This window comes from Castor canadensis, chromosome 13 (assembly GCF_047511655.1).
Source record: "Castor canadensis chromosome 13, mCasCan1.hap1v2, whole genome shotgun sequence".
Classification (NCBI taxonomy): domain Eukaryota; kingdom Metazoa; phylum Chordata; class Mammalia; order Rodentia; family Castoridae; genus Castor; species Castor canadensis.
The window spans coordinates 8057793-8079857 of NC_133398.1; the positions used below are offsets into that span (position 1 = coordinate 8057793).

Genomic DNA, 22065 nt, shown 5'->3' on the forward strand with positions numbered 1-22065 from the left:
GTTCTGTAACCTGCTGACTGGAGGGCAGGCCAAGCCCTGTGGCCCTTCCCAGGCCTAAATTAGCAGGCTAGGCTTTAGCATTTCATCTGCCAGTGCCTATCTGCCCCATTGCTGGTGGTACCTCCCCAGCCCCTTCCCCACCAGGCCAGGAAAGCGGCTCCAAGTCCAGGCTTCTCTGGGACCTTTGCTCTGTGCTTTTGGGACCCCAGCCTAGGACCTGGAAGGACTGCAGGTGGGAAGGAAATTCCACCCCTTGTCTGGGTGGGAAGGAAATTCCACCCTGTGTCCCTTTCCTGGCCATGGGTCAAATTCCAAAGACTTAGCCAGTTAAATTTCTATTAACTCTGGACTTGGTCCCTTTCCAAGACAGGAAGGTGGAGGGCAGCCCTGGGTGGGTGCTGTGGTGGTGGGGGGGGTGTTGACTGGAGGTGAGTCAGCCCTGAACCAGGCCCCAGGAGGATGCCTGTCCGTTTGTGAGCATCTCTTTCCTCACCTGTGCAGTGGAAAAACAGACTCACCACCCCACTGCATATGAGGTTGCGGAGCTTCACAGAGGAAGCAGGCAATGTGGCAGAGTCCAGGTGGTTGCCAGGCAGCATGGGGTGGCTGAGCTAGGAGGCAATCAGGCCCGAGAGCTGATTAGCCCTGCCACCCCCCCTTCATTGGGAGACTAAAGGTAGAGCCTTGGGGTCTAGTACTCAGTCCCAGGGGTCAGTGTGCTTTTGTGTGACCTGTGCAGTCACCTGAGCTCAGCTTAATCTCTGTTGTCACCAACTTGAAATTCTTCATAATTTTTTTTTTCTAACAAGAAGCTTCACATTTTCACTTTGCATTGGACCCTAAAAATGTGTGATGCCCTGTGCTAAAGGCTCTGAGTGACCTGGTGCCCTCTCACTCTTGCCCTTGGCTTCTCAGGAGAGCCTGGAGACTTGGCACCTGGCCTACAGCACTGCCTCCCCATCGAGTACCAGGCAGCCCGGAAGGTTTTGAATGAGTGGGAGGGGGAGAAGAGCCCTGAGCTGGGGGAGCAGGCTGGCAGCCAAACCACATCCGCTGGCCTGGCAGTGACCAGGGTCTCTGACAGGAATTTATTAGAGGTAAGGGTGGGGTGGGGGCTGAGAGAGAGGAACCTGGAGTCAGACATAGCCTCATTCTGGCTTCACTTCCTGCTGGGGGACCCTGGGAAATTAGTGCCTTCCCTGGGCTTCAGTTTCCTCACCTATTAAGGTATTAATATAGTCCCTACCTCACAGGCTTGTATGAGTTGAGATGTTAGACTACCTCTGGGGTTTGTCAAGTTGACACTTCACACAAGGGGACCAGCATTTTAAATAGGGTTGGCCTTCAGCTGACCCTGCTCTGCCTTGGTATAGGTGGACAGCAGGCTGTCCATCCCATTAACTGCCTCCCTGCTCATGACCTCGACCTGAATGTCCAAGGCCCAGGCTTCTGTGGGTCCTGGTGGCACTCAGCCTCAGAGAGGCTGTGTCCTATTCCTCCTCTTTGCCCCTAGGAAATGCTGGCCTGGCCCTTGGACCCAGAGCACAGAGGCTTCTCTGTCTTGGCCCTGCCCTTGGGTGGGGTGTTTATACTGCCGGGCTGGCCCAGTTATCTTCCTGGCTTGGTAGCCTGCAGGATAGGTTCAGCAGCCACTTTCTCCAGGCCTCTGGAGATGCCCCCATACAGGCCTGCTGGCTGGTTCCAGGACTGCTGAAGACTCTCCTGACAATGAGACCGAGGATCCCCCTCTTTGGGCACGGCATGCCCTGTGGCTGCTGGAAGGTGAGTGGGGGGCAGGAACCATCCCACATTTCTGAGGAGTAAGGGTGCACCTCGGTCGTGTAGTCCCTCTTTGGGCCTGTTTTCCTGTCCACACCTTGGTTCTTTTGTCCCTCATCTTGCTGGGGACCAACCCACCCATCCAACCTCCACTTGAGGCTGGAGGGAGGGGCCAGGTAAGCCTCACAGTATGAGGTACCCTGGGGCTTCTTCCTTAGAGGGGCCTAGGGCCAGGCTGGGAGCTCATGCTCCAACTTCATCTACCCAGGTGAGGAAAGGGACACTAGGCCTAGGGACATCTGTGTCCAGCTCCTGTCTGGGAAGACTCAGGTCCTGGTCTTCAGGCACTTCCTGGGAGCAGCTCCTTGTCCAGGCCCTCACCTGCCAGCCACTCCCTCTGGCTTCTCCCTGGCCTTTCTTCTCCAGAGGCTGAAAGGCAAGAATCCTTAGGCCGGGTTTTCCCTGCTGAGCTCAGTGTAGTTACCCTCTGGGGAGTCTAGGGAAAACCCTGTCCTACCTCTCAGAGCCTTGGTTTTAGTTGCTTTCTTTCTTATTTTGGTAGGAGTGGGATTTGAACTCAGGACTTTGCACTTGCAAAGGCAGGCATTCTACTTCTTGGACCACACCTCCAGTCCTGGTGTTTGATTTTTTGAGACAGGGTCTCATTATGCAGCCCAGACTGGCCTGGAACTCACTGTTCTGCCTCAGTCTCCTGAATGCTGGGATTATAGGTATGCACCACCATACCTAGCTCTGAGTTTTAGTTTCTGTAAATTTGGGATTTGGGATGGTAGAAGGAGTTCTAGTGTTTTTTTCCAGAATACTATGGAAGGGAAGAATCCTCACACCACAAAGCAGCTTGCTAAAGGGGGGAGGGATGCAGCTTTGTGGTAGAACACTGCTCCTGCATCTGATATGGCCCTGGGTTCCATTCTTAGCACAGCCCCCTCAAAATAAAAAGGTTGGGAATAAAGAGATGTGGGGGGAGGGTGGTTGTCACACACAAGACCCCCACTCCGAGGGGAAGGAAGGACTGAAACATGGGCTCTTCCAGAGCATGGGGTAGGTGTGTGGGGGGGACCACCAGGACTGGTCAGAGATGCCCATCTGTGAGTGTCTTGGTGTAGGCTGGCCCAGCTCTCCCAGGCTTGTGGACTCTGCAGAACAGCTCCGTGGGTGCTAAACAGACCTAGTGGAATCCCAGCCTCGGTTTCATCTGGAAAGTGGGCTAACAGTACCATGTCATAGGTTATTTTAGGGTTCAGTGAGGTACGTTTGTAAGGTACTTAGCACAGTGTAAACATCCCACAAAGGAGCAGTCATCCTTATTATGGAAGTGGCTGTGTTTATTTTCTGGGTGCAGGCAGGGAAGCCAGGCCTCCTGGAGTAAGCCTGGGTCCAGAGGCCTGAAGGAGGAGCTCCAGGTCTGGCTTTGGTCCAGGGACACCTCATTTTCTGGTTCCAGTCCTGGGGATAGGCTGCCACCTCTGGCGTAGCCTCTAACCTTACCGTGTGGCCTAGGGCTAGGGGCTTCCCTTTTCCAAACAATTGAGCAGTCAGGTTCATCAGGCTTCTTGTCTGCTTCCCCCACCTCCACCCCCCTTCTCCATTCTGGTCCTATGGGGTGAGGCCAGGTGTCAATAGAGCCCAGGAATAGGGAAGCCAGGAGGTGGACTCAGAGGGGCAGGAAGCCCCGTTTCCCCTCCTGTGGGCCACCTCCCCCCATGACTGGTGCTTTTACAATCTGGAGGCTAGACCTTGCCTCCTTCCCCACTTGTTCTAACTAAGAACAAAGTTGTTAATTTACCAAATTGTTACAATGCAGACAACCTTGAAGTTTACACAGCTAAACTTGAAGGTGGCCTCACCCCTCCTGCTCACCTGCACTGGAATCATTGATGGGCTCTGCTGCACGCCTTTTGTGAGCGTTTATAGACATGGCAATTTGGGTTTCTGCCATTGAGGTTTTATTTTTTGCAGTACTGGAATTTGTGCTTGCTAGGCAGAGGCTCTACTGCCTGCCCCCAGCCTACAACTGTGGGATTTTTTTAAAGAAAAAGAAGGAAAAAAAAACATTGTGTGACCATTATCTTAATATTTTTTTGGAAAATATAGTTGAGCAAAAGATTTTTAAAAGAGCAGCCCCAAATCATTCCACCACTATTAATACTTTATATAATGATTAAGAACAATTTTTTTGAGATGTGGTCTACTGTGTAGTCCAGCCTGGCTTCACACTCTTGAACCTCCTGCCTCAGCCTTCCTAGTAGCTGGGATTATAGGCATGAGCCACCAAGCCTGACTTCACTAACCCTTTAATCTCGATGGGCAAGGGTATCTTATTTTCATCTTCTTTGCACCATTCTTTTTAAGCATGGCGATACACACAAACATCTGTATCGTATTTGTAAGTTTAAAAGTATGCTAATGTTACAAACCTCTTGAACTCAATCCCTACTTAAAGATCAGAGCAGTATTACAATGTGTACAGCTCTTTTTTTTTTTTATTCGTTTATTCAATGTGCATACATTGTTTGGGTCATTTCTCCCCCCGCCCCCCGTCCCTACCCTCTTCTCCCCACCCTCTCCCCCCACCTCCCCTCCACCCCTCGATTCCAGGCAGAACCTGTTCTGCCTTTATCTCTAATTTTGTTGAAGAGAAAACACACGTATTTTTGCTAGTTGAGAGAAGGACAGCTATACAGAGATTCCGAGCATTGCTTCCATGTACAAATGTGTTACAACCCATGTTGATTCATCTCTAACTGATCTTGATCTTTACGCTGGTTCCTGATCCCCTTCTCATGTTGATCTCTGTCGCTTTAAGGTTTCTGTATTGTTCCTCTGGAGTGGGGACATCAAACGCTTTCATGTTTTGGGTTTACTACCTATCCCCATGTGTACTGCTCTTAATTTCCTCCCTTAGAGTCAGTTCCTCCCTTAGAGACAGAAGTGTGTTTTCTGTTTTGTTTTGTTTTTGTTTTTTTCTGTACTGGGGATTGAACCCAGTGTCTCATGCATGCTAGGCAAACACTTTTTTTTGGCAGTGCTGAGTTTTGAACTCAGGGCCTTGTGCTTGCAAGGCAGATGCTCTACCATTTGAGCCATTCCACCAGCCCTTGTGTTGCGTACTTTCAAAGTAGGGTCTCTCAAACTATTTGCTCAGGCTGGCTTTGAACCTTGATCCTCCTGATCTCTGCCTCCCAAGTAGCTAGGATTACAGGTGCGAGCCATGGTTCTCAGCCAAAACTGTATTCTTGACTTTTGCTTTTAAAATTTTCATCCCTGCAATAGATAACAGCTCTCTCTGCCTCTGGCTGTGAGAGACTGCCTGCTTTATCCTTTAGCAATGCTGTATGGTTGGATTCATCTCACATTTGTCTTTTTCACTCCCCATGTCTCTTAACAGCTGTCTGTGTAACCATAGCTCATGCATTTCCCCTGCTGTATAATACTCCACGGTGTGAATGTTCCATACAGTAAAAAACTTCCTTTCTCCTGTTGACGAATATTTTGACTATTTCCACTTTTGTATTATTTCAAACCCTGCTGCTGTGAGCTTTGGTGTGTAATTTGCAAGGATTTCTCCAAGGTAACGAGTACCCAGGTGTGGGATGAAAATTTTACCATTTTGTTTTCCAAAGTGATTCTGTAAGATGCAGTTCTTTCAACTTGCTCTCTTCACTTAAGTACCTTTTCCAGGCAGTGCACGTGGACTGTGTGCTTCATTTAAACAGCCTCAGAGGGTGTGTGGGCAGGCCGTACTGATGTTTATGTAACAATGGCTACTTAAATTGATTTTTTTTTTTACTGTCACATAAATTGATGTATTAGAAGAAGTAACTTTTTTTTTTTTTTTTTTTTTTGGTGGTACTGGGGTTTGAACTGAGAGCCGCACACTTGTTATAGGCAGGCGTTGTACCACTTGAGCCATTGCCACCAGCCCTTTTTGGATTTATTCGAGAGAGGGTCTTGCGAACTATTTACCCAGGGCTGGCTTCCAGCTTCGATCCTCCTAATCTCTGCCTCCTGAGTAGCTAGGATTACAGGCGTGAGCCACGGGTACTGGCTATAAGAAATGACATTTTAAATTCTATTCTGGCCATTTCCCGGGGGAAGTAGTGTAGCAAGGCTGGAGCTAGTGCATGGCAGCGCCGTCAGGAATCCAACAGTGAACCAGGGTGACTTCTGAGTTCCAGGCCCTGGGCAGGGAGCTGGAGGCCCTAGATGGAGGCGCCCAGGGAGAAACTCCTCAGTTCAAGCCCAGTGCGCTCCGGGACTCAGTTTCCCATTAAGAAGAGGTAGAAGTGGGTCAGACTCACACTGTAGGGCTCCGAAAGGCTGTCGTTAGTTTCACTGTCATTACGTCTGTGCAAAAGGGTGAGTGATGCGCCCGCGGGGCTCCAGGACGCGGGTCGACCGCCCCTCACCCTTCCTCACCGGCTCCACCCTGGGGCGGAGCCACCGAGGCCCCGCCCCCTTCCAGCCGGGGCTGCGCGCGGCGGCGCTAGGACCCGGCGGGCGGGGGCTGCGGCGGGGCCTGGGCGGCCAGAGCTGCGCGGACCCCCGGCTCTCGGCTCCCGGCGCCATGTGAGGGGGATCAGGGGCCGCGGGGGGCCGGGCGCTCCCCGGCGGAGGTGAGCGGGGGCCGCGCGAGCGAGGGGGGTGCGGGGCTGCCTGCGCAGGGAGGATCGTGAACTGCTGGTGAGGGGCATTGACGCGGGGTCCCGGGAGGCTCCCCTAGACCCAATTCCCCTGGGGAACCGCGCCCCGAGATCCCGGTCCTTGCACCTAAAGGCTCGCGGGGTTCATTGGGCCTCCTGCCGCTGACTCCCGGGTAGAGCTCGGGGACCCTGCGGCAGGGCCGCCTCTCTTCCCTCCCGAGCAGGGGTTAGGGCTCCGGACCCCCGGAGTGCCGGAGTTGGGGAGAGGTCGGCGCGAAGGGGGCGCGGTGGCGGGCCCCTTCCCCGGTGATCGCGGCGTCCCCATCACCGCGCAATTGGGAGCCCCCTCCCCCTTCTCCCCGGAGCCTCCTCCCACGCACCTCGTGGGGCCGTCCCGACCCCCACGCGTCTCCCCGCGTGAGAAGCAGAGCCCCCGACAGACGGCAGGGTGTGGCCCCCACCCCGGCTCGGAGCCCGGCCCTTCCTGCGCACATCCAGCCTCGGGCCACGCTCTGGACAGCCGCCTCCCCAGCCCGCGCCAGCCGCGCCCCGCCAGGCCCGCTCCCTGGTGCCCCGCCAGGTGCCAGGCTCACTCACCGCGTCCCGTGTTCCGCTCCGGCCGCGGGGGAGCCCCTGGCAAGCTCCGCCAGTAAGCAAGGCTCCCCCACTGGCCCTGGGCGGCCTGCAAGGCACTTTCCCTCTCTGAACCTCATTTTCCTTAGCTGGCGGTGGTGCCAGGAGGAGTCAGTGAGTGCGAGATGCCTAGCATGGCTCTGGTCCCTAGGATTAGGGGAAAGTCACTGGGTTGGGGTCAGGGGAGGAGGAGTGTTTCCCTGACAACGTAATTAGGCGCGGGCGTTGAACAAGGAGCAACCCCAAGACTACCAGCTGCTGGCTGGCATTGATGGAGTCAGTGCACCCCTTGCCATGTTGGCTGGAATCCTTCCAGTAACCCCAAGAGTTACCTACTCTTTATCATTCCCATTTCGCAGATGAGGAAGCTGAGGCTCAGAGAGGTCACATGGCTTCCTCGAGGCCCCCCAGCCAGTAAGTGGTGGACCTGACATTCGCACTGGCACCTGACATGCTGTACTGATCATGGCCTTCTCAGAGCAGGACTGTGACGGGGCTGACCAGGGGGACCGTGGTCCTGGCTGAGGGCACTGCTCAGGCAAAGGTGGGAAAGTGGGGGGTGGGCTTGGGACCTGGAGTGTTCTAGGTGTCTGGAGCGCGGGGCATGCAGAGGAAAGGGTAGTAAGGCCGAGGTCCGGCTCAGTGCGGTGGCTGGGCCCGTGAGCGCCTTGCTTGGCGGAGACGGCAGGGCTAATGGGGTGACCCTAGGATTTCGGACTTATGTCGTTTGCCCTAATGGTCTGTGGGTCAAAGGACAAACTGCTGTTCTCTTCTGATGAGCCTCAGTTTCCAGATCTGTGCAGCGGGGACAGGTGGGAGCTCGGGTTCTCTCTAACTGGCTGTGAGGGGCTGGCCTTTGTTGAAACACCGAGGCTGGGGTGGGGGGGCACAGCGGGGAGGGGGCGGGGTTCTGCGGAGGGTGGGGCCAGGCCTGACCATTCAGGAGCCGGTGTGTGTGTGGAGCTCTGGCCTGAGGTTGTCCGACTATTCCTGGTGACAGTAAACAGCAGCTAGGTCAGGAGGCGGAGATAGTGACAGGGTCTGAGAGGCCCCTGGAGGAGGGCACGGAGCCGGGGAGTCCCCGAGGCCAGGCCGGGTTTTCTCCCCGTGCACACCCTCCCTTTCCATCCTCTGGCCTCTGGCTACTGGAGGTGGGCTGGAAGCAAGTACTTGGTTCTGTTTACAGGTGGGCAAATCGAAGCCTGGGGAAAGGCTAGGCCCCAGTGAGGTGGGAGGAGAGAATTGAAGAGTAAGGAGCAGAGCTGGGTTGTTCCCCTCAGGCTCAGACTGGGGCAGGAAGGAAGGCTGCCCACAGCTGTGATTGCAGCCATTACAGATAAGGAGGCTCTCTCAGACTCTGACCCCAAGGTCCCACTGGCTAATGCCTGAACCCGTTCATCCATACAGTTCCTGCTGTCTGCTTAGCTGTGGAGGACCTGTGTGGGCTGTGCCCCCAGGGAGCTTTCAGCCTTGGAAGAGAAGAAGAGCCAGGGAGGTTCCTGGTCCACCCTAGGCCTAGAGGATGAGTGGGAGTCAGGAGGGTGCAGGAAGGAGGGTGTTCTGGACAGACAGGCATGACCTGGAAGGAGTCTGGAGACCCCGGGACCCAGGGCGGGGTTTAGAGCAGGATGTGAATGGGGCTCTTGCTGTGGATGGATCAGTCCTTGCTAAGGGAAGAGAATGGACAGTGAGCGAGACAGGGCCCTGCCATCACCAGCTGTGTCGCCTCAGGCAGATTCCTTCCCTTTCTGAGCCTCAAAATGGATACAGCCCTGAGCCTTAGTGTTCTGGGTGATAGGAGAGCTCTGGTTAAAGAGGACAAGGCCTTTGACCAGCCAGACCCAGGGAGGTTGCCCAGGCCATAATCCTTTCTGGTGGCTTGCAGGTGTGACCCCACATCCCTGCCCCCCGGGCCGCCTGCAGGACGCTGACCCCTACCCCTCAGCAGACGCCGGAGAGAGATGAGTAGCAACAAAGTAAGTCCCCTTCTTTTCTTATCCCCATTCGAGCCTTCTTGCTTCTCTCTGTGAAATGGGCTCCTTTGGACCCGCCTCTGGTCCAGCCACCAGGACTGTCCAATCAACAAGGAGAGCTGATGCCTGGGAGGCCCGGGATTGAGTCCTGCTCAATTGAGTGACGCTGGGAACTCCTGTCTGTCTGTCATCCTACGCTTGACTGATCTATCTGTGGTAACTGTGGAGTGCGTGCAGGAGGTGGGGTGGGAAGGTAGAGGTGAGCAAGAGGCTGAGGAGAGGAGCAGTGTACAGCAAATGACACAATGTGAGCACCACACTGATGTCAGGATTCCCCAGCATTCATTCATTCATGCTTTTCTGAGTACCTGTGTATGCCTTGGCTCTATTACAGCCTTGGCAGAGTGTGAGGCTCGAAGGTGGGGTGGAGGTGACTGTATTAGTCTTGTCTAGGACGGAGGCCACACTGTATTTTGATTATTATCAACTATAACAGAGCATTGGAGTAACAAGGGGTTGGAATTCTAAGGAACATAGATGTCTCTGAGTTACCATGGTTTTACTTAGGACTTCTTTCTTTTTTTCTTTCTTTTATTTTTTTTTTTTTGGTGGGACTGGGGATTGAACTCAGGGCTTTGAGCTTACAAAGTACTCGTGCTATCACTTGAGCCACACCTCCAGTCCATTTTGCTCTGGTTGTTTTGGTGATGGGGATCTCTCGAACTGTCTTCCTGGGCTGGCTTCAAACCACAATCCTCCCAGTCTCTCCCTCCTAAGTTGCTAGGATTACAGGCGCGAGCCACCAGTGTCTGACTTGATTTAGGATTTTTGACTTTCTTTTTTTTTTTTATTGGCAGTACTTGTGTTTGAATTCAGGGCCTGTTACTTGCTAGGCAGGCGCTCTACCACTTGAGCCACTCCACCAGCCCTTTTTTGTGTTGGGCATTTTTGAGATAGGGTCAGGAGAACTATTTGCCTGGGCTGGCTTCGAAGTATAATCTTCCTGATCTCTGCCTCCCGAGTAGCTAAGATTACAGGCATGAACCACTGGTGCCTAGCTTGATTTTTGATCTTTTCCATGGCTGGCATATGCAGTATGCCCCTCTCTGGTGATGCTGAACAGGGCGAGCCGCAGTTCCGAGTCAGCTCTGTGATCACGAGAGGAAACCATGACTCTCTCCAGTGCAGTGTTGCTAAGCCAGGATGATCAGCTGGCTAGAGAATTTAATGCATTTTCCCACTTGTGGTATTTTCAACTTCTGACCGGTTTATCAGGAGAAAACCCAGTCATCCGTCAAGGAGCTTCAGTGCAAGAACAGCAGGTGCAAGGAGCACCTCACACCAAGGGCTGAGATCCACTGCTGTAGCCCACTGCCCCTGCCCCCCACGGCACTGCCCCAGGGAGGGGAAGCTGCTGTGCATGGCAGGAGGTGGACTTGGAAGAAGCTGTGATCACAGCAGGAGCTGAGGCACTGGTGTCAGTCATGGCTGCTGCGTACTGCTAGCCTCTGGGCACTGGGGAAGATGCCCATGCTGGAGGAGCCTCCCCTTGCAAGCCCACCAGAACCCAGGCACAAATGCCTTTCCCCCTGCAGCGGCCCTCCAGCGCCGCCTACTGGCAATGCTTAATGCAGCTGGCTGGTGAGGGAAAATATTTAAAGGGCCCAGATCCATTTTCACAGAACAAGCAAAACAAGTGAACGTGGAGCTGAGAGGCAATAGTCATTCCCTGGTATACACGGGGTTGGTTTGGATGCTCAAGCCCCTTACATAGAATGGCTTGGTATTTACATATTACCTGTGTACATCGTCCTGTATACTCTAAGTGTCTCTATATGACCTGTAGTACCTCTTACAATGTCGGTTCTATGGAAGTAGTTGTTATACTGTGTTGTTTAGGGAATAATGACAAGGAAACCCCGTATATGTTCAGTACAGACACCGCCATGGTAGACCTAACTACACTTTCAAGCCATGGTTGGCCGAACCTGTGGGTGTGGAAACTGCAGATGTGAGAGAGTCAGTAACTGGTAGAGAGTTACTGTTTGGGGGAAGACCCCACCTGTCTCTGGCTGTCCTTTCAGCTGCATGTGGAAGGAATCCTGACTCCATATCCAATTCAGTCCAGCAAACCTTCTGTGCTGCAGGCCCTGCTCTGGGACTTGGGTGCAAGGCCGACCCAGTCCCAGTCCTCAGAGCTCCTGGCCTAATTGAGGGGATGGCACTTTGAAGACAGTGTGATCAGTGCTGTGACAGAGGGAATATTCAGGTGGTGGCCTCATGAGTCTGGCATGAAGGCCAGGCGGGAGCTTGCATGGTGCTCAGCAAGGAGGTGCCTGGCCTAGCCTGCGGGTGCTTGCGCCCTCAACGACCCCCTCTCTCTCCAGGAGCAGCGATCAGCAGTGTTCGTGATCCTCTTTGCCCTCATCACCATCCTCATCCTCTACAGCTCCAACAGTGCTAATGAGGTCTTCCACTACGGCTCCCTTCGGGGCCGCACGCGTCGGCCTGTCAACCTGAAGAAGTGGAGTGTCACTGACGGTTACATCCCCATTCTTGGCAACAAGGTAGAGTGGCCACTGGTTCTGGTGTTGATCTTCCTATTTCCTTCCTCGTCTGCCTCTTCCCTCCTGAAGGAAAGGTTCAACGAACCCCATGAGTCCAGGACCTGGCTGCTGGTGATTTTAGCCCCTCTGCGGCCCTCAGTTCTCTCCACGGTCTCCTGAATCAGGATCCCTTTGTTGTCTCTGGTTTCCACACATCTCTGTGGAGTGCATCTGGGCTTGGAAGCAGGACGCCGGGGTCCTGGACAACCCAAACGCAGGGATAATCATGACAGCTCTTTATTGAGCTAGCTCTGTGATCATCAGTAATCGTTAGGCAGGTCCTATAGGGTCAGTGTTGATATTTCCCTTGAAGAGATGGGGCAGTTGAGGCTCAGAGAGGTGAAGTCACTTAAGGCTCAGAGAGGTGAAGTCACTTATCCAAGGCCACACAGTGTGGAAGGGGAGGAGCCAGAATATTTCCCCAACCCCTGCTCAATTGCAGCTGTGTAGAAAGTCCAAGCCATTGCTGGTGGTCTGTAGTGAGGATTCAGCTCTGTCACCCCTCTGGCCCTTGTTTGGCAGTCATTTCTGAGTAGCCATGAACTCCAGGTTGTATTTCTGGGGTTCACCCTGAGGTTCTCTTCACTGAATTTTCCCTAGGGCCTTTGCATATGAGTAGAGAGCCCTGACTCTGAACACTTTGGCTGGAAAGGGGCCCATAAGCGCCTGATTGAGTCTTTCTGTACCTTCAGAACTCTTTTTTTTTGTGATACTGAGGTTTGAACTCAGGGCTTCATGGTTGCTAGGCAGGCGCTCTACCACTTGAACCACTCCAGCCCCTTTTTTTGTGTTGGGTATTTGATTTGATTTATGTGCGGTACTGGGGTTTGAACTCAGGGGTTACATGCTTAGGTAGGCAGGAGCTCTACCACCTGAGTTTCTAGCCCTGTGTTGGATATTTTCAAGAGAGGGTCTCATGAACTATTTGCCCAGCTGGTCTTGAACCTCAGTCCCCCTGATCTCTGCCTCTCAAGTAGCTGGGATTATAGATGTGAGCCACTGGCACCCGGCCCAGTATCACTTCTTGAGGGAAGGAGCCAGGTGTCTTTTGCTCATTGCTCTGTCCCCAGCACTGGGCCCAACTGATTATAAATTTTTAGTGGCTGTTGAATAAGTGGGCTTTCATTTCCCAGCGTTTAAAGTGGCATAACGGTTCCTGGAAGAGTGCAGGGCCCACAGAGTGGTTGTGATGCTGTTGACTTTCCTTGTTCCCCAGACACTGCCTTCCCGTTGTCACCAGTGTGTGATTGTCACCAGCTCCAGCCATCTTCTGGGCACCAAGCTGGGCCCTGAGATCGAGCGGGCCGAGTGTACCATCCGCATGAACGACGCGCCCACCACAGGCTACTCGGCCGATGTGGGCAACAAAACCACCTTCCGCGTGGTGGCTCACTCCAGCGTGTACCGCGTGCTGCGGAGGCCCCAGGAGTTTGTCAACAGGACCCCCGAAACTGTGTTCATCTTCTGGGGTCCCCCAAGCAAGATGCAGAAGCCCCAGGGTAGCCTCGTGCATGTCATCCAACGGGCAGGCCTGGCGTTCCCCAACATGGAGGCCTACGCCGTGTCTCCCAGCCGCATGCAACAGTTTGACGACCTCTTCCGGGGTGAGACTGGAAAGGACAGGTACCAGCTTCCCGCCTGCCCCCTCCAGCAGCCTCCGTCTCAGCATGCTCCTCCCAGAGGCCCTGCTGCTCCTAAGCATGCACTGCTCTGAGGGTGTGGTCACTTCCTGTCACCCTCTGGTCAGGTTTCCTAGGAGCGATCTCTGCATGTCCAGCTGCTGACATGGGTCATCTCCAACACGCTGTGAATTCCCTCATCTACCCAGAAGGGCCTCCTCCCAGCATGCACCACGCTGAGGGAACAAGGATTCCAGCCTGCTCTTCTCAAGGCTCCCCAGATGCTCCTAGCATCTTTCTAACCTTGCTTCCCATAGTGTCACCCCAATGTAAAGCCTTGAGTCCTCCCGGCATGCCTTGCTTTAAGCAGTTACTCCCAGCATGCTCTTCTGTAATAACCTCCCTAGAAAATCTAGATCAGCACCCCTCTTTTTTTTTTTTTTTTTTTTTTTTGGTGGTAATGGGGTTTGAACTCAGGGCCTCAAGATTGGCCCTGGGTATTTTTGAGATAGGGTCTTGCAAACTATTTGCTGGACTGGCCTTGAACCACGATACTCCTGACTCTGCCTCCTGAGTAGCTAGGATTACAGGCGTGAGCCACTGATGACCTGCTCAGATAGCCACATTTAAAAAGTAAAAACAAATGAAACCAAAACAACAAAAAAAGCAGGTACATTTAACTTTACTATATTGTATTTAACCCAAGATTTGTTCAACATATAGCTCCTATACATACTTGTTAGATTTATACTTAATTATTATTAAAAAATTTTTAGAGCTATTATAAATGATACTTAAAGTTTTATTTTCAGTTCCCAGTTGTTCATTGCTTAATATATTATCAAAAAATGATTGGTTTTTGTGTGTTGACCTTGTAATTGCTAAACTCACTTATTTGTTCTAGGACTTTGGGGTTTGAACTCAGGGCTTTGTGCTTGCTAGTCAGGTAGGCAGGTGCTCTACCACTTGGGCCATGCCTTCAGGCTGGTTCTAGGACATTTTTAGAGATTCTTTAGACTGTTCTATGCAGATAATCATGTTTTATGCAAATAAGGACAGTGTTAGCACTTCCTTTCCAATCTATGCCTCTGATTTATTTTTTCTTGCCTTATTGCAATGACTAGTACTTTCAATATGATGTTAATTGTATAGGAAATAATGAAAGTGGACTTCTTCCCTTGGTGCTAGTCTTACAGAAGAAGCATTCAGTCTTTGAATGATGTTATCTTCAGGGTTTTTTGGTGGCTAAATCTTTATCAGGCTTAGGAAGTTCTCTTGATAGTTTACTGAGAAGTTTTACCATTACTGGGTTTTTTGTTTTTGTTTTTGCATTACTGGAATTTGAACTCAGGGCCTGGTACTTGCTAAGCAGGCACTGTACCTGTTGAGTTACTCCTCTAGCCCTGGGTATTTTTTATACAATATTTTTGGGGAGCAATTGATGTGATCACATAGTTTTTCTTGACTATTAATAAGTATATTATATTGACTTTTTTGAATATTAAATCAGGTTTACATTTCTAGAATAAACTTCACTTGGTTGTGGTGTATTTTTCTTTTTAAATATTGCTGGATATGATATGCTAATATTTTGTTGAAATTTTTGTGTTTATGTCTGTGAGAAATATTGGTCTGTAAGGTTTTTTTGTTTGTTTTTATTTTTTGTGACACTGGGGATTGAACATAGGTCCTTGAGCACACTAGGCAAGCACTCTATCCCTGAGCCCTGCCTTCAGCCCCTGCAGAGTTTTTTGTCATTATTCTGGTTTTGCCCAGCTTTGGTATCAGGATTACGCTGGCCTCAAAAAATGCATTAATTCCTTCTTCTATTTTCTGGACGAAATGATGTAGAATTGGTATTATTTCTCTTTAAATGTTTGCTAGTTTGCCAGCCAAATTATCTGGGTCTGATGAGTCCTTTCTCAGAAGGTTTTGGTTTGTTTTGCTTTTTCTTTTTTAGTGCTGGAGATTGAACCCAGATCTCTAAGCATGCTAAGCAAATGCTCTACCCCTAGAAGGGTCCCTAGACCCTTCTTTTTTTTTGACTAGAAATTCAATTTCTTTGATATTTATGAGATGTTCAGGTTACCTGTTTCATCTTGGATAGTTTATGAGTTTTAAGGAGCCGGCCCATTTCATCTAAGTTGTCAATATATATGTAGGTTGTTTTGGAATTTTCTTATCCTTTCCATGTCTGTCAGGGGGAATGGTAACATCCCTTTTTTTACTTCTGATATTGGTAATTTGTGTCATCTCTCTCTTTGTCAGTCTTGCTAGAGGTGTGGGCTTTTTCAAAGAATTACCTTCCACAAAATATATGTAAAATATTTTCAGTTTAACATGTAATGAGTGTAAAAAATTATAAGTGACATATTCTGCCTCTGTTTTTCACTACCAGCGTGAGTACCATACCTCTCAACCCCACGCTAAGTAGTGGCCACTGTAGTGGAAGCACAGCCCCACATTCTTGGCTGCTCTCCCACGCCTCGCTCTGCACTGTGGTCACTCCACCATGACCTTCTCTGATTAGTCTTCCCTTAGCAGTTTGCTCCTAGCTTGGGCACAACTGCTTTTAGCAGGTCATGGTCACTCCCATGCCAGCTGTGACTGGTCTCCCCGAGAGCATATTCCCAGCATGCCATTCCCACACTTCCCCTCAAAGGCGCTCGCTCCATGCCCTCATCTCCCTGCACATGCACTCCCCCAGCCCGACCAGGGGTAACTGAAATGGGGGCAGGACCCCGGTGGGTGGGTGGAAAGAGTTTCTGGGAAACTCCTTTCAAGTGGCCATTCCTCCCTGCCTGTTCCCCACCCCCGCCTGCATGTCCCTTCATTGTGACCCCTCTCTGTCCCCAGGGAAAAGTCTCATTCATGGTTGAGTACAGGCTGGTTTACCGTGGCAATTGCAGTGGAGTTGTGTGACCACGTGCACGTCTATGGCATGGTCCCCCCTGACTACTGCAGGTGAGCCCCCCTGGCCGGCACCCTCCAGGTGCCATACAAGGGACAATGTCCTTTTGTTTTGTTGTATGAAAAGCCTACTAGACGACTGCTGTATTTTACTGAGTGCTGACCATGTACCAACCATGGCTGCAACCCTAGGGGATAGGTACTGTCATTCTCATAGATGAGGAAAACTAAGGAAAGCGTTTTTATTGTTGTTGGTTTTAGCATATGTTAATTGTGCAAAGTAAGGAGTTTCATCAATGACATTTCCAAGTGAAGAGGATGTTTGGTGAGGGTCCTATGGCCTCACAAACAGGAAGGGGTGAGCTGGGCTCCAGTGCTCAGGGCTCTTACCACTGCCCTACACTGCTGCTCGCGGGGGAGGGGAAAGTTTCGGTTCATTTAGAGAAGGGGGGTGAATATGGTCAAATACATTACATATATACAGCTATGGAAAAAGTCATAGTGAAACCCGTTAGCAAGTGTACAAGATATTTTTTAAAATATTTACAACCAAAAAAAGTTTGATAGTCACAAATATAGTCCTCCTTATATCCGCTCTATAGGTAGGTATATCCTGGGATTTCCCCCACTGAGGTCTTATAGCAGGTGAGGGGCTGGAAGGGCAGGGATGCCGCTGGTGCCCACCCTGCCCTGACGCCCCATCTGCTGTGCCCCAGCCAGCGGCCCCGCCTGCAACGCATGGCCTACCACTACTACGAGCCCAAGGGGCCAGATGAGTGTGTCACCTACATCCAGAACGAGCACAGCCGCAAGGGCAACCACCACCGCTTCATCACAGAGAAGAGGGTCTTCTCATCCTGGGCGCAGCTGTACGGCATCACGTTCTCCCACCCCTCCTGGACCTAGGCCATCCTGTCTGTGGATCTCAGGAGGGGCACCATAGGAGTGGCTGTGGGCCCAGCCACTGGACCATGGCCGTCTTCTGGCCATCAAGGCTGGCTGGAGTGCCTCCTGACCAATTAGGGCCTTCGTGGGGATGTACCCTTCAGCTAATCAGGGCCTGGGGTATCTCTTGGCCAATCAGGGATTTGGATTCTATGTGGTTAATCAAGGGTGTCAGGGGTTTCTTCTTGTCCCGTCAGGGTCTGAGTACAGTCAGTCAGGGTATGGGGTCTTTCTGAGTCAATCTGAGGCTAAGGGCATTCCTTTCCCATGAGGCCTTGGTTCAGAGCTCCAGAAACAGACCCCAAATCACTCCCTACTTACCCGGGACAATGGGGTCTTGTCCCAAGGAGCTAGAAACTTGGTGTTGTCCCCTCAGTTCTCAGCATCATAGAGACTGGGGAGGCGGGAGCTGTCTGGAGGCCTGGCTTAGAGAATTTGTGGGGTCATGAAAGTTGTCGGGAAACCCAAGAGCTGGGAGCCAGTGTCCAGGTCTTGCCTTCTCCCTGAGTGAGCTTAGACAAGCCTCTCCCTCTCTCTGGGCACCCTTCTGCCCATGGCAGGTTCTAATGTGGAGTCCAAGACCCTCCTATCCCCTCCACTAACCACCATGTCCTTCCTAAGACTGGATTCCCAGTCACCACTCCTTGCTGGGAGACTCCGTTCCCTGGGGAGCTGGGGTGCCCTTCCCCACTGTCTTCTGGAAGACTTTAGGGTGTTTTCATGCAAACTCCCCAGGGTTGGGGGACTGACAGAAATAGGACAAACCTTAAGCTGTTTTCTTAGCCTGTAGCCCACCTGCCATTAGCTTGGCTCCCAAAAGGCCAGGACTCCTTTCTGCCCTCCAGCAGCTGGGGTCTCCACCTGTTGGAGGAGCCTTTGGGGCTGAGGAAGGGGGATTCCAGCTACCCAGGGGTTCCCTGCAGCCTTTGTTTGGAGAGGACAAGGGCTTGGGGGTGCATTCTCACTCCCACCTCGGTCCTGGGATGGCTGTTAGGAGCCAGGAGCTTGTCACCTGGGTTCTGTCCCTGATTTATTAAAGCCAGGGCTGGGTTGGGTGTGTTTGCCCCCTGCTCTTCTGGATCCTGCAAGGAAAGGGCTTCCAGGAGGAGGCTGTAGAGTGGGAGGGGTCAGCAGAGGAGGCAAGCCATGAGCCATTGCACATCGGGCCAGGGGGGCTGTGACAACCCCAGACCTGGTTTTGTAATGATTTGTACAGGAATAAACACACCTAATGCTCCACATTCGAGTCCTGTGTCTTGTGTCGAGCTCAGTTTTTTCTGGCTCAGATGGGGGTCCTACAGACCTTGCTGAGGGGTGGCAGTCAGCCTTTTCAGCTGGCAGGTGAATCTTGGATCCAGACCTGACGGCTTTGGGGCCTTGCTTTTCTTGGCCCCACCTCACGCTGTCTGTATGACCTTGGGCAAGTCACTTCATCTATGAGAATTCCAGTTCCCTGTGGTCAAATCAGGACCAGACACTGCTCAAGTTCTGGAGCACCCCAAGTTCTAGGAAGAATTCCTGCAAAGGTTGGGGGGAAGACACTAGCCTCCAGGAGCAGATTTTGAGAAAAGGAGGGAAAAGGCCAGGGTCTGGAGGGTGGCAGGCAGGGTGGGGCCAGAGGTCGGCTCTAGGGCCTGGAGGCCTGAGGACAGGGAAATTTCCTGCCAGGCCTATCAGGATCAGGAGTCTGGTGGGGGACACTCGTGTTGCTGCTTAGCACACCAGGCTGACTCCTGAGATTACAGCCTGTTTAGGCAGATAAGATACCACTGAGACCAAGGCCTAACAAAGGGTGACTGTGTGGGACAAGGGCAGGCAGCCTGCTCGGATCTCCCCGGGGCATCTGGGGATGGAAAGAGAAACCCTCCTAGGCTCCCTGCCATCAGGATGGTGGACCACCGGGGCTGGGCAGCAAGAATGACACCTTGCACTTGACTCTCATTCCACGTGCTCCTACTTAATGAAGGAGGGAATGTCAGCTGGGTGGAATGTAATGGACAAAAGCCAAGTGGTGCGACCCACAGCCGTGCTCAGCAGCAGTGAGGTGGCAGCAGCAGAAGGGAACAGTGAGAGGTGATCCTCAAGGCCAGATGGCAAAAGGCCAGGAATGTTGGCTGAGGGTGGCGAGCCAAGGTCCTTCTGGCCTGCAGAAGTCCCATGGGGTGGCAGCAGCGGGCTGGGCAGGAGGCTGGGAGGCTGCAAGGCCCAGGGTTGGGCCAGGCACTGTGGAGGGCAGGAACTCCTTGCCGTGTCCTGCCATGGGGTTCCTAGAGCCCTGCATGGACCTGGAGATGGGGCATGCTTCCAACTCCATGCAAAGGCTTCTGGGAATCTGGGTCGAGGCTGAAGTTTCTGGGTGGAATTTCTCCAGAGCACTGCAGCTCTTCTGTGTACCCACTGGTGGGTGTGAGGCGGAGGCCAGTAGTGGGTGTCAAGAGGGCTCAGTTACAGGGTGTGGGCCGTGGGGAAGTTCAGTTGAACATCAGGAGGTGACATTTGAGTGAAGGACGCTGAAGGAAGCCCTCAGACCTGGTCCTCCACGCTACCTTTCTTCCCCCCAGGGTGCTCATTACCCAAGTCAGCTTCCTGAAGCCCACCTCTTCACAGCCCTCATTGCTCTGAAACCTACACTCACTGGCCAGGACCAAACCCGCCTCCCTGTGTAGCATTCCAGCACCCACGTCTGTGTGTGCACTGTTTCCTGGGTGGCTCCGAGAGCCCGTGCCACATGTCTCCTCTCTGCAAGAGGGCACTGCCTCACGCTGCCTCGGGGCGGGCACCTCCCGCTGCACCTCCCACCAGCTGCAAACCCAGTGCCTGCTCCTCTGCAGTTTTCCTCTCTGGATTTCCTGTCCAGCTATTTCCTGGAGACCTACCTGGGGCAGCCCTGTCCTGCACTCCCAGACCCCATCCATGACCCAACTGTGATTCTCAGGGTAAGGCATTTCAGGATCATTTTCCCCGTTCAGGGTTTGTTTTCAAACCTTGCAATGCTTTCTGTCATCAAATATTCTTGTTTGTTTTTTGACTCAGGGTCTCCCTGTGTCGCCCAGGCTGGACTTGAACTCTCCATTGTCCTGCCTCAGCCTCTCAGGTGCTAGGATTACAAGTGTGTACCACCATGCCTAGCTTTAAAAAAAATGGGATTTTTTTGGTACTGGGATTTGAACTCAGGACCTACACCTTTAGCCACTCTACCAGCTCTTTTTTATTAAGGTTTGTTTTTTTTTTCCACTTTGGTCTCACTTAATGTTATGAAGTGAAAGTGTACAAAATTGATCAGGAGAGGGAGGGGGAACAAAGGAGAATGATGGAGGGGTGAATTCAACTACAATACATTGTAAGAACTTTGGTAAATGTCACAATGTGCCCCCAGAACAACAATAAAAATATTTTTAAAAAAGAAAATATGCGTCATTGTCATAGTTTTACTTTCATAAGATATACTGATGTTTATAACTCTCTTACTTCTTTTGTGAAGGTTTTTTTTTTTTTTTTGAGATAGGTTCTTTCAAACTATTTGCCCAGGATGGCTTCAAACTGCAATCCTCCTGATCTCTGCCTACAAGTAGGTAGGATTGCAGGTGTAAGCCCCAGCGCCTGGCTCTTTTTTTTTATTCTGTAGTTTATGGCTGGGAAATAAAAATCCCAAAACAATATCCCAGCCCTGGTGGAAAGTCTATAGGTTATATCAAATAAAATAAAACAGATGCTTTAATATTTTTCTAATTAAAAATTTGTTTTATCTTAAAAAATCATGGTTAAAAGACACATCATAGGTCAGGTGCTGATAGCCCTATCTCAAAAAACCCTTCACAAAAAATAGGGCTGGTGGAGTGGCTCAAGGTGAAGGCCCTGAGTTCAAGCCCCAGTACCACAGAAAAAAAGAAAGACTCATCATGGGCTGGCAGAGTGGCTCAAGCAGTAAGAGCACCTATCTAACAAGTGTGAGGCCCTGAGTTCAAACCCCAGTGCCGCACCCCCCCCCAGAAAAAAAGACACGTAATAAATTACCATATTAACCATTTCACACTGTTTTGCAATAGATCTTCAGAACTTTTTGGTCTTGCTGGTCTGAAACTCTGTCCCCATTAAACCCTAATTGCCTACCTAATTTCCTCCAGTCACAGCCATTCTACTTTCTGTTTCTGTGGGTATGACTGCTCTAGGTGCCTCAAATAAGTTGGAATCATACCGTACTTGCCTTTTTGTGATTGGCTGGATATACGTAGCCTAATGCCTGTAAGGTTCATCTAAATTAAAACTGTCTTAGATGTAAAGTAGAAGATAGTTCTTGTACAGTAAGCAGCCAAAGTCTCACCCCACCAGGGGGTCATATGGTCACACACACAAGGCCTCTGCGCTTTGTCACTGCTAACAGGCTCTTGTTTGATAGTAAAACAGAATAATTAAAAAAAAAATACAGATTTCATACACACACACACACACACACCTACAGTCATTTTTAGGCAGGTGGGATCACACCCAGGCAGGTGGGCTTCTTGTGTATTTCTTACTAAGTCTGGGGTCTCCTACCCCACCAGCCATGAAGAAATATCCGGCTTCCTGTCCCACACAGACCCTTTGGCAGTCACGGCCTCCCACCCACCCCACTGTGCCACTGTCCCAGTCTATCCCGGCTGACACTAGGAACCCTGTATGAATTTTGTGCCCACAAGAATTTCCTGAAATGGATTTCTAAGAGTGGCTCAAGTGGTAGAGTGCCTGCCTAGCAAGCGTGAGGCCCTGAGTTCAAACCCCACTGCACACACACACACACACACACACACACACACACCAAATAAATAAATAGAAAGGGGCAGTGGAAATTTTGGCAGGGATTCACGCACCTGCCAATGGCTTTGAGAAGGCCTTTCAAACCAGTTTCATGCAGGGCGCTGGCTCACTGCCTTCCCATAGATAGGAAACTAAAGTC

The 22065-nt window shown here is 51.5% G+C and overlaps 1 protein-coding gene across 2 annotated transcripts; it reads left to right on the forward strand.

The window, feature by feature from the left end:
• The first annotated feature begins 79 nt into the window (after positions 1–79).
• St6galnac6 (ST6 N-acetylgalactosaminide alpha-2,6-sialyltransferase 6) lies at positions 80–18368 on the forward strand. 2 transcript variants are annotated; one of them, XM_074053129.1, is made up of 6 exons: positions 80–1097; positions 1663–1782; positions 11437–11616; positions 12872–13278; positions 16131–16238; positions 16905–18368. In XM_074053129.1, exons 2-6 carry the CDS (start codon positions 1729–1731, stop codon positions 17125–17127), a joined length of 972 nt encoding a protein of 323 aa, XP_073909230.1. In that variant the 5' UTR covers positions 80–1097; positions 1663–1728; the 3' UTR covers positions 17128–18368. The 2 variants fall into 2 exon arrangements, with proteins under 2 accessions (XP_073909230.1, XP_073909229.1); XM_074053128.1 differs by lacking the exon at positions 80–1097 and having other exon boundaries at positions 1113–1782.
• The last annotated feature ends 3697 nt before the right edge of the window (positions 18369–22065 follow it).